The sequence below is a fragment of the Chiroxiphia lanceolata genome, chromosome 3 (assembly GCF_009829145.1).
Source record: "Chiroxiphia lanceolata isolate bChiLan1 chromosome 3, bChiLan1.pri, whole genome shotgun sequence".
Classification (NCBI taxonomy): domain Eukaryota; kingdom Metazoa; phylum Chordata; class Aves; order Passeriformes; family Pipridae; genus Chiroxiphia; species Chiroxiphia lanceolata.
Window position 1 is genome coordinate 46813202 of NC_045639.1, and position 17748 is coordinate 46830949.

The window sequence follows — 17748 nt, forward strand, 5'->3', positions numbered from 1 at the left end:
GTTATTTTAGAGAGAAAACCCCCAAACAAAGTCCGACACCCAAACCAACCAACCAAAACAAAACCAAAAAATACCACCAAAACAAACAAACAAACAAAAGTATATTTCTTGGTATACAGGTAACAGCTTACTCATAGCAGTTCTGAATTCTATATAAACTAGTATACAGCACACTGATAAAACCAAGTGAAGAATGAGAGTTGCTAATAAAAATTGTAGTTCTGTGGCATGTTCCAATTATCTATAGTCCCTATTACTAAAAGCAACCTTCAAGAGTCGGCATAAGGTAAAAGTGTGCACACATTCCAAATTTATGATGTTAAAGGCAAACCACTTTTTTTCACCACTGCATTTATTTACTATCAGCAAGAAGTAATTTTGCTACTATAGCTTATACTAGCTCCTGAAAAAAAAATTACCTGCGTAGGAAAGAGGAGGTGAAGAGAAATTAAAATTAAAATGGTAAAAGTCATATCCTTAGTGAACACAGCTATTCTGGAAAAACAGCATAAACTCCAAAAGATAGAAATCATGTTCATGCTGATATTTTGCTTGACAAGTTTGCGATTCTGAATTTGGTTTTCATTCCTCCGGAATTGCTAAAATTCTTTTGAAGAATGGAAGCTTCTTTTACCTCTGCATAATGATTCTTATAATTAACTCCACTCCCTAAAAAATAATTTTTCAAACATTCTGATGACTTTCTGTGTGATAGAGAGACTGCATTTCAAACACATTCTTAATAATTCAGAAATACTTGCTTAGTGTTATCAACTTTCTTAGTCAAAGGTTTAATTGCATTCTGACCTTTTTTAATTCAGTATCGTATATTTAAAAATGGAAGTGCTTTTCAGACCTGAACTATGAGCTTTTATTATTCATAGCTTGGTATGAGATTGTGCAAAAGACAGTATTACTACACTTTGAAAGAAAATTGTGATATACATAAGATAAAAAAAACCTGTGGGAAAGTAGTCACAGAGCTTATAAATATTTTAACACATTCTTTGCCAAAAAAGATCACTTTCTAACGTTATCTAACTCTAAATTAACAACAATTTATGTTCCAAAGTTTCATGTTTGATACACATTTTCAAACCATACCATTATTATTCATTCTCTGCTAGTGGACAAAACCAAATGCTTCATATTTGGAAAGACCCTCATACATTTGTTAAATAACCAAATAAATTGTTTATTTCTAGATCTCAAAAACTACTGCATTATATAAAAAAATAAGCATTATATATTTGCAGTAATTTTAAAGCACAGATATATAGAGACCTCTATGTACGATCACAGAGGAAGAATAAAAACAAAGGCTTCCAATTTGATATTAAAATATTACAGAGTATATGCCATTTAGCAAAGAATTCACCGACTGCTAGTACATCCCTGAATGGAGATGAAAAGTCTTGAATTAATTTTGTAATGATTTTTTCACTTTAATTGCAATAAAAACCAGAAAGTTGTGTACTGAGCTAGAAAAAAGGTCAGGGTTTTTTCATAGACATAATTAAAAAGTCATTCTCTATATTCACCTTTTGAAAATGACAAAAGGACAAATTTTTTCCAGTTTTGAAAACAAAAATTGGGAACACCAAGACAATCATGTCTTCCTCTTTTAGAAATAAATGTGATTATAGCCTCTAGTACTACATAATTTTAGCTTGGTATTATCAGAGTTTTTTTAATCCTTTTTCTTTTCCTCTGGATGCTATTCCTTAAAACCAGGTTTGATTTCCCATTCCTGTATATAATATGTTGTAAACATATATTTTCATATATTTTCTTCCATTAGGTTGAAACAGGTGTATTTGAACTTTTAACAATAGTAAAACTTACCAACCAGAATTACAGAAATATTCAAAGAGATATCTGTCTGAACTTAAAGACTGAGAATTAACACAGAACACACATCTTGCTATAATGGTCTTGTAGTGACATCCAATTTACTTTGGTCTCTTTTTTTTTTGAGAAAAGGCACCAAGGTAAACACCATAGTTTCTTTGCACAGTTTAACCTTGTCTGTGCTTAGGATTAAATTGGAGTAAAAATGCCTCTTTATAAATCTAGAAATTATTTTGGAAATAACTAAGCTAAACAAAAACAAAGCACTATTATTTCATAATTAAATATTCAACACATGCAATCATTCAGAAATAGTTCTGTGTTGTTTAAGTTTATATTTTATTTAGGTCTACAACCATAGTTATATGTAGTCAGCTCTTACAGGAAATTAATCATGGGCTTAATTTAAAATTAGGGGTATGCAGAACTGTCACAATATCAAGGATCATTTGTGCATATTTTTTGGTACATATTAACACAATTCATGGATATTAAACCATTTTAGATTCTCCTGTTGTAGCTTAAAACTGACTGTATTCTGTCTACAGAATTACAATAAAGTGAACAATAATTCAAAGTGTTTTCAAACAAAAAATTTAACGTCTGATAGTTATGGTTTTGTTTCAGTAATTACAAAAAACAAAGAAGAAAATAAAAAAACAGCAGTGTATTTTCTTTTATCAGAAAAAATCAGGTTTCTGAGACTCTCTTGCATTTTCTCTCATGCACCACTTGGCAGACAAACTAACAAGAGTGAAATGAAGCATGATATACATAACAACTAAACAGAGAAAAAAACCCCTCTCAAAATAAAATATTGATACCGTGCAATTATAGCAGGATTAAAATATCACTGTTACCATTTATTTCATCTGCAAATAAGTATAGTTCAGCCAACCTTTTACAGGACATTTTGCCAAGACACATTTCATTAGCAAAATATCTTTTCACTGTCATGAATTTAAGCAGTATTGAGTAAAATATATTTGCAAAAAATTTATTTATTTAATTAGATTTACAATTAAGTACGATGAACTGATCAAAATTAGCCATCAGATGTCTGTTGGATATGCATGTCCTAATAACAAGTGAAAAATATAGACCTTAATTTATCTATACCTTTAAATATTAGCTAGTGATGAACAACATTCTCACCCTTTTGCAGCACTGGGCAGCCTATAAGAATTTAGAAGCTATCTAATGTAATCTTTGAACTAGAAAACTCCCATTTGCCTGCTTCCTCTAATTAAACTGCACAACAATCTATGATGGTTGCATGTCAAACTAAACAAAAATCTCAAGTAACTCTGCTACTTCAGTATTGTTTTCTTAAGTACCTGCCACAGAACTCAGTCTGGATTGACTTTTGACTAAATCAAGTGGCATGGAATAAGGGAAATAAGGTTTGACCTGGCTGTGCTAATGTATGAATGGAATACTCTGCTACTGTGCTGCCTTCTCAAACCCATGCTGAAGTCCAATAATTTGTTTCAAAAGAAAGGAAATAGCAAAAAAACCCTGTTGCATGACACCTCAGTCCTACACTGCACTAGGCAAATGCCAGTGTTTTACTGTGGTAGGTGTACATTAGATCTGTAAGACTGCAAATGTTGTTAAGAATAAATACACACTGGATCTCTGACTAGAGACTTTGCCGTTGTGACTGTTTATGGTAGTATGTTTTCAAACAACTCAAACTGTCAGATAAAGGAATATAACACTTACTCTAGACATTCATCTATGGTTGTAAGGTTTGTAGGTAACAAATTAGGAAGCTGGAAGTGACCCATAAGGATTATCAAATCCAACTCCTTGCTCCTCACAGAACTACCTAAATAATATGACTAAGAGCTTTGTCCAGAAACTGATAGGCTTGTTACTGTGACCATTTCCCTGGGGAATCTGTTCCAGTGACACTCTCTCAGGGAAAAACCTTTTCCTAATTTACCATCTGAACTTCTTATATAGCTTCATTCTAGTTCCTCATGTCCTAAGTCAACTAAGCAGTCACTAGCATCATCTAGTGGAACGCCAGTCCTTATGAGGGAAATACATGCATCAAAATGCCATTAAAATGAGGTAATTTTTCTGTACCTCTCAGTCTGATTTTGAGAAATTAGAAATTATAAAGCCTCAAGATAAAAACTAAATTGTGCAGATTTTTTTGCAATTGCTTGAAGATCATCTTTGCGTGATCATCTGGTGATGAAAGATCAGAGTGCAGACCTGTCTTGTAATCCTGTGAGTTTTAGTCCAGTAAGGGAATTTCTAGTGTTGCCTAAAGCCCAATTGCACTGGAATCTCATTTTGATTGGATAGAGATTCCCATTGGTGCAAGAACTATTAATTGTTCCTCGTGCTGATTCAACACTGCTATATAGGCAACAAAATGGTAGCACAAATCTCTCTTCACTACTTCAATAAGTGAAAAAGCTACCTTAAAAATCTAGTTAATATCAAATATAGTACCACTTACCACACTATAGCACTAATCCTGTTGGCTTCATTACAGGTAGAATCCATTATAAGATTGCAAAATCCGTCCTTTTAGAGTTGACTAACATAGCTATACATTTAAAATTGGTATCATGTTCTTGAAATGAACAACTTATAACATTCTATAAATCTGATATACTTTGTTCATGCATATCGTGTTCATTTTCTGTAACTATCACTGCTTCCAGCAAAATCTTATTGTAGTCCAATAAATAAGACAAAAAAATACAGTAATTCATGATAACCAAAATAATTAAATAGTAGGAGCAGGTTAAAGATCAGCATTCGTTTTTTAAATTAAATTTAAAAGTCTGCGGTAGTTACTTAGAAGATTGGCAAGTTTTACAAATAACATCACTAAGCCTTTTAGAGAGAAACACAGCTGCATTAGAATGGAGTCATTAGGCGATACATTTATTTTGAAGCCAATTAACCTTTTGTCAGAGAAATGTCGGAGCTGTAATGGTTTCAGCAGTGGAGGTCAGCCTGTAACAGAGGCACGTATGACAGCGATTACGCTGTCTGACATATGCTCTAGACCGAGTACAGCCGTGGAATGAGAATCTGCCTTAGTTTGTATTCTGCTCTGCATTTTCAGGGAGCAGGCAATCTTGACCTATCCATTTAGGTAATTAAAGCTTCTATTTGGAAGTGTCCTGCAGGAAGGTGAAATTTGTGGGAGATAAATGGCTGCTGCTCACTGTATCCAGCCACTTCCATCATTTGATGGACTGCCTGAAACAGGCTGCATTGCCAGGTCCTCATAAAAATAGAGATGAATTGGGCAGGAGACAATTCTCTAAGGCAAAGCAACTCTGTCATCTTCCTTTTTGCAGCATATAATTTAATTGTTAGCCAAGGCAGACAGCTGACTCAGGGGCCTTTCTCTAATGACTTTCCCACCATCTTCCATTTGCTAAGAAATTATTTCAGTGTATTTACTTGCAAGCTAACTTTGTTTGACAATGAGAGATGTCACTTCAATAAGCTCAGCTGGCTGTCACAGCTGTGCCATGACTTACCTTCCAGGCGATTTTGTTTGCTATCGTATCATGCTCAACGGCAATTGGAAAGTCTCCTCTGTCATAAAACTTGCGAAATGCCGTGGGCTTTGCTGGTCTTTCTTTTTGTGATCCTGCAAGTGGGGGCCCTCTTACCTTAAAAAAAACCCACAAACAAAACAAGAATAAACCCCATCGTTTAGTGGTAATATATTTTTAGAAAAAGCCTAATTTACATGGCTTAAATAGAAATAGATATGAAAGAATAACGCTCATCTCCCAAATTATAGTTTGCTTTCTTCTTTACATGTCACTTCATGTGTAAAGTACATTTTGCTAGTGATCTACAGATTTTGTTAACTGGTTTTTTTGTTGCCACTTTCAGATTGTCCCATAAGAACTGGTTATATTTCAAAGCAGATCTCTCCATTACCACAGCACTTTTAAGCAGGATTAAAACACCATGAAGGTATTGACATTATGTAGTAGAAGTTGTTGGAAAATTAAGTATTTCTCCTTTTTATGTTTGCTTCTTTCTAGAAGTAATTTGATTTGATTTCCACCTAACATTACTGTCCACACCTTCCATTGTCTTTCCCTAGTCATTAGGTAATGAGATTAGGTAATCTCCTTTAGCAAATCCCTTCCCCAAATGCTATGGATTTGGCTTTGATATGACTCCCAGTCCTTCCGTATTTATGGCTGAAGCACTGGAAAGAATGAAGGTCTTCTCTCAGACCTCTCCCCTCTGCCTGTGAGGAAATTTGATTTAGCTCCACTTAGTTCCTTATCTGAGTTACTGCTGGTTTAGCATATTGCATAGGTTGAATGACAGTCCAATTCCAAAACGCTCACCCTGGAATCTTTTTCTCATACAAATATGGTAATAACAGCAACTAACAATTGACACTAAGATAACAGAATTTCAAGTACTTATAAGAAATCTATTGTCTAAGAAAATTAACAAAGCTAATCTCAAATGCTAAAAGAGTCTAAGAGAGTCTAAGAGTTAAACTAATCTCAAATGTCCTTGACAACTGATTCTTTCCTGAGAAACTCTATAGCTGTACATATGGAATACAGACTTTCTACAGTTCTCTGCATATCTCTCTTGTCAAAAATGCTTTTATAACTTGCTACCTTTTATAACACAGAATGTGTAAGTTTCAAAAAAAGGTGAGAGCTTCAAGGATCATAAATCAAATCTAGTATTTTGTATTGTTCTATTTGTTTCTCTGTCTTCAGTGGCCCTTATATTAGTTTCTAGCAGTACAGACATTCAGCTTTCCAGTGAACAGAATGCAAACACGTAACATCCTTTGTTTCATTTCAGCTATTCTGTAATTTAACTCAGCTAACTACAGATCTAAATTTGACTTGGCATTTTTTTCCTCCAAAGTATTTTGACATCATTTTCCACTAGCTGAAGTAGAAGGGTCCACTAGTGATAAAACTACACTGTATTTTCCTAAAAATAGCTTACATTAGTGTTACTAAACTGTGACCTATTGTTGCATGTTGCTATCCCTGATAGATCATGTCCAGTGCAAATAGATTTGATATGCACAGCCGTAACTTTGCTTAGTAAATGCATCCTGCAGCAGTTGAGAGTAATACTCCAAGAAAAGCATTTCTATCCAATGCAAATAAAACTTATTCTTCTGCAGAGGAATAATTTTTTCTATGCCACTAGTCTAAGTACTTTCACTTGGTTTTTTGGTCTTTGTTTGTTTGTTTGTTTTTTTCATTTCAGAGAAGCCTATGAGTCACTGAGTATCTGTTCTTTTTGTGTATTTTTCATAAACAGGTCCTTCACACAGCCTTTAAAACTTTATTTTCTGTACAGTATTAGAAGTCCCTGTTATATTAAATTTTAACTTACATTATTGATAAAGAATATGTTGTCTTGACTATGAGATACAATCTGAATTATTTCTCCCAGACTCTCATAATTATAGGTAGTTAATGCAATCCCAAATTGCATCTTATCTGATACAAAATGTTTCATTTTTCCAACTTACGTTAGTAAATTTACTATGACCCTTTTCCTAACGCGATTTTATGACTTTTCTAGAAAATATGCTTATGCCATTTCAACTTCTTCCAGTTCTTTATTCAGGGACAAAGATGCTAGAAGGACTAAAAGTACCTTGGTTATCAAACCCATTCTGTTGTGCTTTGTTCTTACAAGATGGTTAGAAACCCCATCTTAAGTAGTATGCCTACTCTGATCTGCCTACAATTCTCAAAAAAAATTATCTCAAAAAAAGATATGGTAAAATTAGAAAAGGTTCAGAGAAAGATAATGACTGAGGGTATGGAATTGCTTTTACAAGAACAGAATAAACTGGGAAAATGAATACTAAGGAGGAATAAAATAAAGAACTATACAATCAAGACATTACAGAGAAAATGAATAAGGACAGATTTTCCACCATCTCCTTCAGTAAAAGCATGGGATATAAAAAAAATCTAGTCAGTAAGAAGTTTGCAACAAACAAAAGTAGTTACGTATTCATGCAGCAAACAGTGGATTTCTGGAACTCTTTGCCAAAAGTCAGTGTAGGAAATACTACAAGTTTCTGTACATTCAAGTTATGACTGGAAAAGTTGATGAAAAATAAATCTATTCAAGTTGACTAAATCCTTACTGTCAGAGATCAGAAATACCATTTCTATTTATATAATATTATCTTTTCACATGATACAGTCTGTCTGGTAGACCTACTAGCCTTACATGTAGTCTCTCATGGCCACATCACACTGGCATCTCATTGGTTACATGATATACATTGATTAACTGCTCCAGCAACTATCTTTTCCAGCTGATGAGCTCTATGCTAATAACATAATTTCTTGTCATTAATTTTAAGTGCATTATGTTGTACTTTGTACTAATATATTTAATTCCATTTCTATTACACCAGTTCTCAAGGGCTTCCACTTCTATCTGTGTGACACTATGATCTTCATCTGTTTTAATATGAGTTCCAAACATTATGTCAACTCTAAATTTCATTATACAATCATGATTTTTTTCAATGAAAATATTAAATAAGGTTAGCCTTAAAACCACTTCTTAGAAGTTCCATTAGTAACTTTTATCTATCATCATTTCCCCAATTTCAATATTACATGTAATTATTGTCTCCATGTCACGGACTTTCTTACCCATCCAACACATCTGGTACTATATGACTACTGAAGCAGTATGTATAGCTAGAGAAGTAGCAGCATAACACATGCTTGAAAATAGTCTCAAGAAAGAGATATTGTTTTTCCCTTTGTCTTTAAGATGCTTTTCTTGTCAGATTGGTCTGCAATGGGCATAGAGACCTTTAAATACCAGGAAGAGCAACTGACTTCAAAGGAATGAAATTATCTACACAAGAATGAGACTAACATCTGTCTAGAAGAAAGAAATATCAGCGATCAGGAAGACAGTGGCACTGTCCCTGCATTGAAGATATGGTATCTTGCATGACTGAAGAGTACTGTCACTCTGCTTTAAGTTTATTCCACGGAGACAACTTGTTCCTTTTATTGGCATCTGATAAATGTAGATTATGAGACATTCACTAGAGTAACTGCACTGAGCTAGTACTGTTTACCTTTTGCAAACAGTTTCTTTTCTGTTCTATCTTCATTACTAAGGAGACCACCACTATCATATTTGGTACTCTGAGTACTGTTCTCTAATGCAGACATCTCTTTGGGTCATTCTAGTCATGCATAGTCTGTCTGAGGAAAAGTTTATGTGTACAATTTTCTTTTTTTTTTTTTTTTAATTCCTGATCCTGGTGTATTTTGGTTTATGTATTTATTTTCCTATACTTAGATTTTAAGTAGCCCTTTTTGAGACCAGACTTCTTTTTATTTTCTCTTTGCAGCCTATCACAATACAGGAATGCCAGTCTTGAATTCAGATTAATTGCTATTAAAAAGTAATAAAAAAACGTAGCAGTTAGATTCTGGAATAGAGTATCCAGAGTGAGAAGCTGTCTCAAAAGCGCTAGGCCAGTCAAGTTCTCCAGAAAACAAAGTCAAATTTACTTCTTTTTTGCTTTTCATACAGAAGATATATTTCTCACAGTAGAAAACTGTTGAACAGTCTCTCCTAACAGCTGAATGATGGTTCTTAAAAGCTCTTTTCTTCATGGAGATTTATTAATTCTTCATGTTCAACTCATTAGGACTTTCCTAGCTGTAATGTGACAGTTTCTGAAGACAAAATTAGTCCCTAGTTTCCAAATGTAGAAGCCAGAGGGATAATACCTACTGAACTGGTGAGAGCTGAAGCAATCTTATTTACCAAGCTGCTTACATAAAATGTGCTATTCAAAATCTTAAAGAAATGTCACAGTTTGAACTCTTAGGGCAAGACTAAGTATGCTTTCACTGGCTCATTGGGGAGCAGTTGCAAAGGGAGTTCCCAGAGGCTGGTATTGGGTTTGATACTGTTCAACATCTCTGTAATGGATGTGGATGACAGAACTGAATCCTTGCTTTGAAAGTTTGTGGATCATACCAAACTGAAAGGAGAAGAAACAGTCATCACACAGACAGGCCTTCACAAATTAGAAGACCAGTCCAACAAGATTTGCATAAATGTAATGCCTTGCACATGAGATCGAAAAATTCCAAACAGCTGTACAAGCTGGGTGGGATCTGAATAGCTGGGTTGTAGCTTTGCTGAAAGGGACCTGGGGATTCTCATGGGAAACACCGAACTTGAGCTAGCAGTCTTTGCAGCAATGAATGCAGAATGAGCCCTGGATTGTATCAATAAGGGTACAGCCAACAGATCAGGACACATCTGGAATATTGTGTCCAGTTCTAGTCCTACATGTCTAGCAGAGGAAAGTGAAGAACATTAGGAGTCTGGAGATCTTGACAGAAGGTTCAAGAAATTGGATGTTTTTAGTCCAGAGAAGAGAAGGTTTAGGGGAGGATCTAACCACAGTCTTCTAATACCCAGAAGACATAGAGAAGATAGATGTATACTGTCTTCAGAAGGATGCACAAGAGGCAATGAGTGCAAATTACTTCAAGAGAAATTGTGTCTGGATACAACAGAAGAACCACCAGACAAAAAGGAAACACTGGAATAGGTTGCTCAGAGAAGTAGTGGAATCTCCTTGAAAATATTTGATTTGGCCTGGCAAGGATCTGAAAAAGACAAATCAGTGACCCAGCTTTCAACAGAGGCCTGAACTAGATGATCTCTGTAAGTTTCTCTCAGCTGAGGCTCCTCTGTGATTTTATGTTGACAAGTGAAATACACAAAAAGTAATCACACAATGCTTTCCTATGTGATAATAAGCTTTGTCTTCTTACATTTCATATTATTATAATTACTGACAAAAAGGTCATTCTGAAAGTATTCCATTTATGGGAAAAACCATAACAAATACTATCTTCTTCAACCTAACAAAAATATTTTGTTGCAAAATAACTAGAAAGATTAAAATTAGTGTTCCAGTTAATTAAAGGCTAATATTCATGATGGCAAAGTATATGAAGCAATAAACAACTTCTGAGGTTCATTAAATGCCAAAAAGAAGTTGAAGAGTTTGATAATTGCAAAAATAATTTATTGTAATTCTATGCCACTGAACTATGTGACAAGACAAAAGATACAAGCCGTTAAGCAAAAAAACCAGAGAAAGACCATATTTCTTTCATTGACTCACAGGCATTTAAAATCATTGTATGAGGTTGCATTCTTAGATTTTTCAGTGATGGCACATTAGGAAACTGACTAAAAAAAATTATTTGAAGCCGGGTTTAAACAGTTATTGTTTGAAGACTGAATTTTCTACATGTCAAACTCTATGCATACTCAGGGACCTAAACACTTGCCTGCGTAAGACAACTGGTGATCTTAGTGAAAACTAACACTAACTTAAGCAGTTTAAGCCAGACAGAAATTGGATTGTTGTTATATAACAAAAATTAATATAAAAAGAAGACAAGTGACATTATAATCAAATTTAATGGTTAAAGACACATCTTTAATTGATTAACCCAGGTTAATGCATTTAGGTGACAACTGGGAGGAAAGAAATAATTTCCATTTTTTGTTTCCCAAGATCTGTACAGGAAGACTGGAAACCAACCTGAGCCTTTTACATTTTTTCCTCACAAAAAATATTTAATTAAATTTATTTGTGAAGCTATAGGGATCAAACATTACACGACCACTCAACTCTCTTACCTAAAAAATGCAGTCTTCCTTGAAAATATAATGCTATATTATCACCTTGAAGACTGAAATTTTCAGAAATAAAATCATGAATTCTCATTCTTTGTATTCAAACTGAAAAATGTATGTGTATAAAACTGCACTGTATCCACAGAATGGAGTCTACTAATGCGTGCTGCTTTCTCAGGGCAATATAAAGGTTATGGCATCAAGGAACTATTTGTGTAACCACTGACACGGTCGTGGTCTCATCCTTCTCTTGTACTGGTGTTAAACTTGGTTAATGCAGCACGGTCCAATTGGCAATCCACTTATTTCCCCATAGGAAAGATAACCATTCATTTCCTTGGGTACAGGAACCAGAAGCTGCTGCCAAATCCTAATGTAAACCTCAAGCAAAATGCAAGATTTATTAAATAAGTCAAATAAATTACACTATGCAATGAAGAAATACTCAAGATAGCAGGAATAACGGCCAAATAATACATGTAGCACATGCTGACACACAAAGCTTTACTAGAACCATCAACCACAAGGTCCTCATCCACACAGTGTCATAGAGCTCTTAACCTGGGGGAACAGGCATCAGCACAACACTGCCTTGTTAGAACTCATGCCCAGAGAGCAAGTCTAGGTGCAAAAGCTGTGATCCACAGTTTGTGGTTCTGGAGTTAGCACACACATAAGCACCTTATGTGTTTCTATACTTGTAACACAGACAAGCCCATCATCAAGACAATCAATCATGCATGAAAAAACATCAAGATTCTGGCAGTTACCTAACAACTAAACAGAACAGTAGCATGATAATAGTATTTGATGATACATCCACAGATTTTCAAATAAACACGGTAGTAGTAAAGAATTGGAAACACAAATCTTGGCAGAATCTGAATCAGGCATCCCCAAGAGTGTCTACTCTGACTGACAATAAGCAACAAAAACTGTACTGCTTAACTGACTGATCCTAATTTGATTAAACTAACATAGGTGATTAATACATTCTACAACCATGTTTTTGCTATGCAGACATACTGAAAATCGAGTGAGAAACTTCAAATGACAGGAGAGGCACAGTAAGATGTCCCAATAGGTACTCCTGAGTTCCACATTAATTCCTTTTATTTAGTATCAGTATTACAAGCATTCAATATCAAAAGAACAAGATCCATCAACATGTATCAGACAAAAGCTTTTTATGTTCAAAAGGAAACAGGGAGATAGTTCTTCACATGTGCCACTCTTGATATGCTTTAAATGGTGCCACATCTAATGCTTAAAAGCTGCTTCTGGAGCTATTGCACAAATCTGGACAACAGATCAAAGCCCATCTCATAGCTTCAACAGTCAGAATTAGAGAAATCAATTTTTAGACCCCCCCCAATTAAACTACTGATAGGTCAGCAAACATTACAAATGCTTCTAAAGCACTAGAACTTGAAAGAAAAATCAGACACGTGATTTTGTACAAAGATACTGTATCTTGTTATTGCCTTGAGACACTACTGAAAGTAAGTCATAAGCTGCATGCAGAATTACTCTATTTCATCACCTCAGAAATGTTATTTTTGATTGAGGAAAAGATAAGCTATTTCGATAAGACAGATGTGACTATGTTACAATCTGCTCTACAGGACTTTGTTCTTGGAAGGTCCTTCATCTCTTATTCTCTGCTGGAATATAGTGTAACTATTTCAAATAATTTAGATTTCTCTCCTGATGCTTGCCAAGCAATTTCCTTTGATGCAAAGGGAGAAAAGTGACAACTGCTAATATATTTCTCTGCTAATGTATTTCTTTCTTTCTTCCAGTCCAGATGAATAAAGTCTTGCTTTGTTAGTTTCACAGAGCTTTCCAGTGCATCAGTTGCACTAAATCTGGAAGCCTTCTAAATTTTTCCTCATTGTGGAAATCTTTACATCTGTAGTTTAATGTTTATAATATAAATTCATTTATAATTTATATTTATAAATATAAATTCACTGTGAGTTCATTTGTATTCACTTTTCAGTTGGGATCACAAGTGTGCTTCTGAAGTGACATCCAAATACAGTTTCCATCATGAAGCAGTTTCTAAGTGAATAAACTGGTCTCCTTTCAGACAACAGTCAGTCTGAACAAGGAAAAGTGAATCCCTGAAATGTGTAAAACATCGTATCCTTAGCATAAGCTTTTTTCCTTTGGCGATCCTCTCCTATTGGCCTGCACTGCTCCCTGATGTAGAAGTAACCACAGTATGCTTTATGGCTGCATACATATTTTTGGATGCCAAATCTACACATTGCAAGTAGATTAGAATTTAGGACATGATGCAGTAGGTATTCTACTCTATGGAAGGTTTTTTTTTACTTTCTCTAGATGTCAATATTGGTTAATAAAGGTATTTATTAGCCTGCTAAGATATCTGTTCTCTTTTAATGGACAAGTGATCAATGGATTTATTTGATGTTAAATCATTCCCTCACAAGATGAACACTAGAAGGAAACAAATAGTTATTTAGTTCAACTTGCATACAGCTGGAAAGGTTTTACAAAATCTCCCAAGGACAGCTAAAATTTTCCTTGGTGAAAAACAGTCAAGTTTGTCTCCTATCAGAAGTCAAAATCATAGGATGCAAGTGAAAAGGATCTCTCACAGAGTATGTCTTCACAGATACTGACAGCACCTAGGTTGTAATTGTGGACGGATGTACCTTACATAGGTCATAATCCTACTACTTTCACAATTTTGTTACTTGAAATGCTTTTCATATTTGAAAATACAGGATTAATCACTTTCTATAGTAACTGATATTCTCCAAATATTTTTTTTCAATCTCCATAACTACCTAGATTGTTTGCATACTTTTTCTTTGAAATACAATTTTTCATGTCCGAAAATGTGGTGATAAAATTTTATTATGTTGATGTTAATAATTTCAGCACAGCTAGAAGATATACTGTCTGTTATTGAAGTCCACTAAATCTGCACAGAAATATATTCATCTGGACTAGAACATATGAAATATTTAAACAAAAAACCTTTTACTCTCTGGGTTCCTATTACCATTTGTATTTATTGAATACAGCTACTCCTGATACTGGAGCTCTTAGGTAGCATCTTTAATCCAGACAGCATTGTTACTGTGGGCTAAATTAATCTGTCCCATATTCAGGGCAATGAGAATTCTGCAGTCTCTTTGAGGTCTGGAATATATGGGGAACACTCTTACTAACTTCAAAAAGAATTCTTAATGTGAAGTTGTCTTCATACTTGTTAGTTTGGCAATCACATGTTGATATTTGTTAATCTTCAATGATAAGTTTAAAGTCTATCCAGTATGAAGGCCTATGCTTTTCTTTAAGAATTGCTCCATTTATGTGTGCTATGACTTAAGAAATGGCTTTAAGTCGATTTTATCACTCTTTGCCTTAAGACCTTTCCTGAAGGCTCCTTGTTTTGTTGTTGTTTGTTTTTTTTTTATTCCCTCTGAAACTGCTAAATTTTCTTCAGAACTATCTGGAAGTAATGTACTGTGAATTCTACCATCATTCTTTAAAAGATTATTTGAGAAGGAGTTGATAATAACTGTTTGGACATCATCTCAGGTGTGTAGTGAAGTACAGTTAAATTAACTCTTCTTATTGAATGTTTAAGTCTCCCCTCCTTTCTTTACTCTTATTATTGGTTTTTGTGATCCGTTATTTCTGTCACGTTACTAAAAATGTCTTAAAACATTACAAATCTCTCACTTTTCAGTAAGCTGATTAGTTTCAGAAGAGAGTACTGACAGTGTTTTGGGGGCTTTTTTTGCCATTTTGAAAAGAAGTTTGATACCCAGATTCTTTTTAGAATTGTCATAATTCTCTGACACAGGCTGTCCAACTGCTTCAGTTGTAATTTCCTCAGTTTTTTTCCATGTAAGATAATTAGACCTTAAAATATCACTTCAGCAATTTGCTAGCCTTCCTGTTTTATATATTTATGTGATTATAGATTCAGCTAGGCATCATTTTTTCATTATTGCACACAACTTTTACTCCATCTAGACTGGAAGTAACACAGAAGATTCATCTAAGTTTTTCTATGGTTCATAGTATTCTTCTCAGGGAGGTATTTTTGCACAGGAAGACATATTCTATCTAGCCAGTCAATACATGGTTTTTGAAAAGTTTTAGAGATCTTTTCACTCTTTGCACTCCAAGCATCTCCACAGCGGATGTAGAGCTTATCCTCCAGCAAATATTACCAACTATGTATTTTCTTTTCCTCATCATGATTATTTCCTCTTCTTATACTCCTCATCATCTCAGGAGCAGATCTAGTTTCAACATGAAGTGCCCTAATCTAGTTATTTTAATCTTCTTTCTTATATGTGCTTCTAGAACCCTTGACAACATTTTTTTAATTGATTAAATAAGAATTAAGTCATACCTCAAATGCATCTGTTTCAGTGTTATAACTCTGAAAAAATTTAAGATTTCCATATTGCAGATGAGTGTTTTGACCTCCAGGGTACCACCACAGGACAATATTCATTGAAAAATGTATTCCTGAAATTTATCAAAGAACTAAAAAAAGAAAATAAACTAAGGTGGAACTATAACAAACTGCTCCATGCAGCATCTAGAAAAGAGTATCAGTAATAAAACTATTTTAAAAAAATCTCAAATGCAAAACTGTTTCAATATTGCACAGATACATCAAAATGAAATATTACTATCTCTGTACATTAGTCAAAAATAATTGTTCTAAAAACCCCACAACTATGCACATTAAGAGTTGAAAAGCAGACCTTATACGCTAGTGATACATAGGTTGCTTACTACTGTTAATAACTAGTAATTGCAAACTTTCAGTGGGCATTTTTTATTTATTGAGTCCTAGCTCCTTAATACAGATACCAAGAGACCCTAGTGCATCAGAAAATCAAGTGCCATAAGCAAGAAACTGTTGCAATTACATAGAACAATGCAATAAAAAAATGGTTTGAGATTCACCAAACTTCTTGGAAAGTAGGCAGAGTCTCAGGGAATCATGTTATTTATACACTTATTATAGTTATTCCCACTCTAACTGTAAAATCGTTATCACCAAATAATTATCGCCACTTTATAAGAACAATAAAGAATAAAAGAGAGTGTAAATCAATACGTTTAACAACCCCCCTCCATCAGACAAGTATACAATATATGCAAAACATATAATTTATAGCAAATTTGGATGTAATGCAGAAATGTAGACCAATGAAGAAAAAGTCGGCTGTGTTAGCTAATGTATAAATGTGATGCCAAACAGACCCACAGGAATCCCCTTGTTACTGGGAAGAAATAATCAACAAAAACTTCACATTCCCCCTATCAAAAAGCTGTGATACTGATCACTTTGCATAACCCTTTCTTTCAAAAAGGAATAGCACCACTGACTTCAGAACTCAGACAAGCAGTTGAAGGGCGAGCACATCATCATCTTCACGTATAGGTATTACAAAACTTGTGTGTATAATTTTTAATAGCTTCATTATTGGGCATAAGCAGCAATAATTGGATAATTTGTCTATATGCCTAAGGATCTTCTTACCTAGACCAATAATTTTTTTATCAAACTGCTAAGACTTTAATGAAATGAAATATAAATTCTTTTTTTTCACACATCCTGTATGTTTCTGTAGCTCACAGAAACTGCATAGTGTGCTTAGTGTGGTAACCCTGCCCTTGAGGCTTTTCTATTAAATCTCAGTGCAGCAACTGATGGAGAATGCAGGTTACCTAGGCTGTAATTCAGATGCAACAGTGTGTATTTACCATGCTACTACACACAATCCTACACACAGTCTTTCTGCTGTGTCTTTTGCAACAGGACTTGTCTACCTCATATTGGCCTTTTTAGCCACCAGTGACGCTTGCAGCAAATGTGGGTAGAGTCCTTCCCAAATCTTCGTTTGCAAAGCCCAGCCATGATGACGACACACAATCCTTGTTCATTAAGCTTTTCATAAAAGCTTTATTATTCAACTTCACATTTTTCCAGAAAATTCAGACTCTCATTTCCTAAGACACATTTGGACTACCAATTGCTTCAATTATTTGTTTGGGGCTTCACTTCTAACACAGGTACTTACATCTTCTACAATTTTGTATGTCCTTGCAGCCTCTCAGACCAGTATCTCCTAATGAAGAGAATTAATTTTCAAACTACCAGTTTGAACTTCGAGA

At 34.4% G+C, this 17748-nt stretch overlaps 1 protein-coding gene across 4 annotated transcripts in view; it reads right to left on the reverse strand.

Annotated features, from left to right (window-relative positions):
- Window positions 1-17748, reverse strand: part of PACRG (parkin coregulated) — a 228373-nt gene that overhangs the window by 171215 nt on the left and 39410 nt on the right. For all 4 annotated transcript variants that reach the window (XR_004355784.1, XR_004355783.1, XM_032681402.1 and 1 more), the window contains exon 3: window positions 5370-5504. Coding sequence is in view for 2 of the 4 variants with exons in the window: in XM_032681402.1 (XP_032537293.1) it covers window positions 5370-5504 (135 nt within the window). In the remaining 2 variants the exon portion in view is untranslated. The remainder of the gene's footprint in view (window positions 1-5369; window positions 5505-17748) is intronic.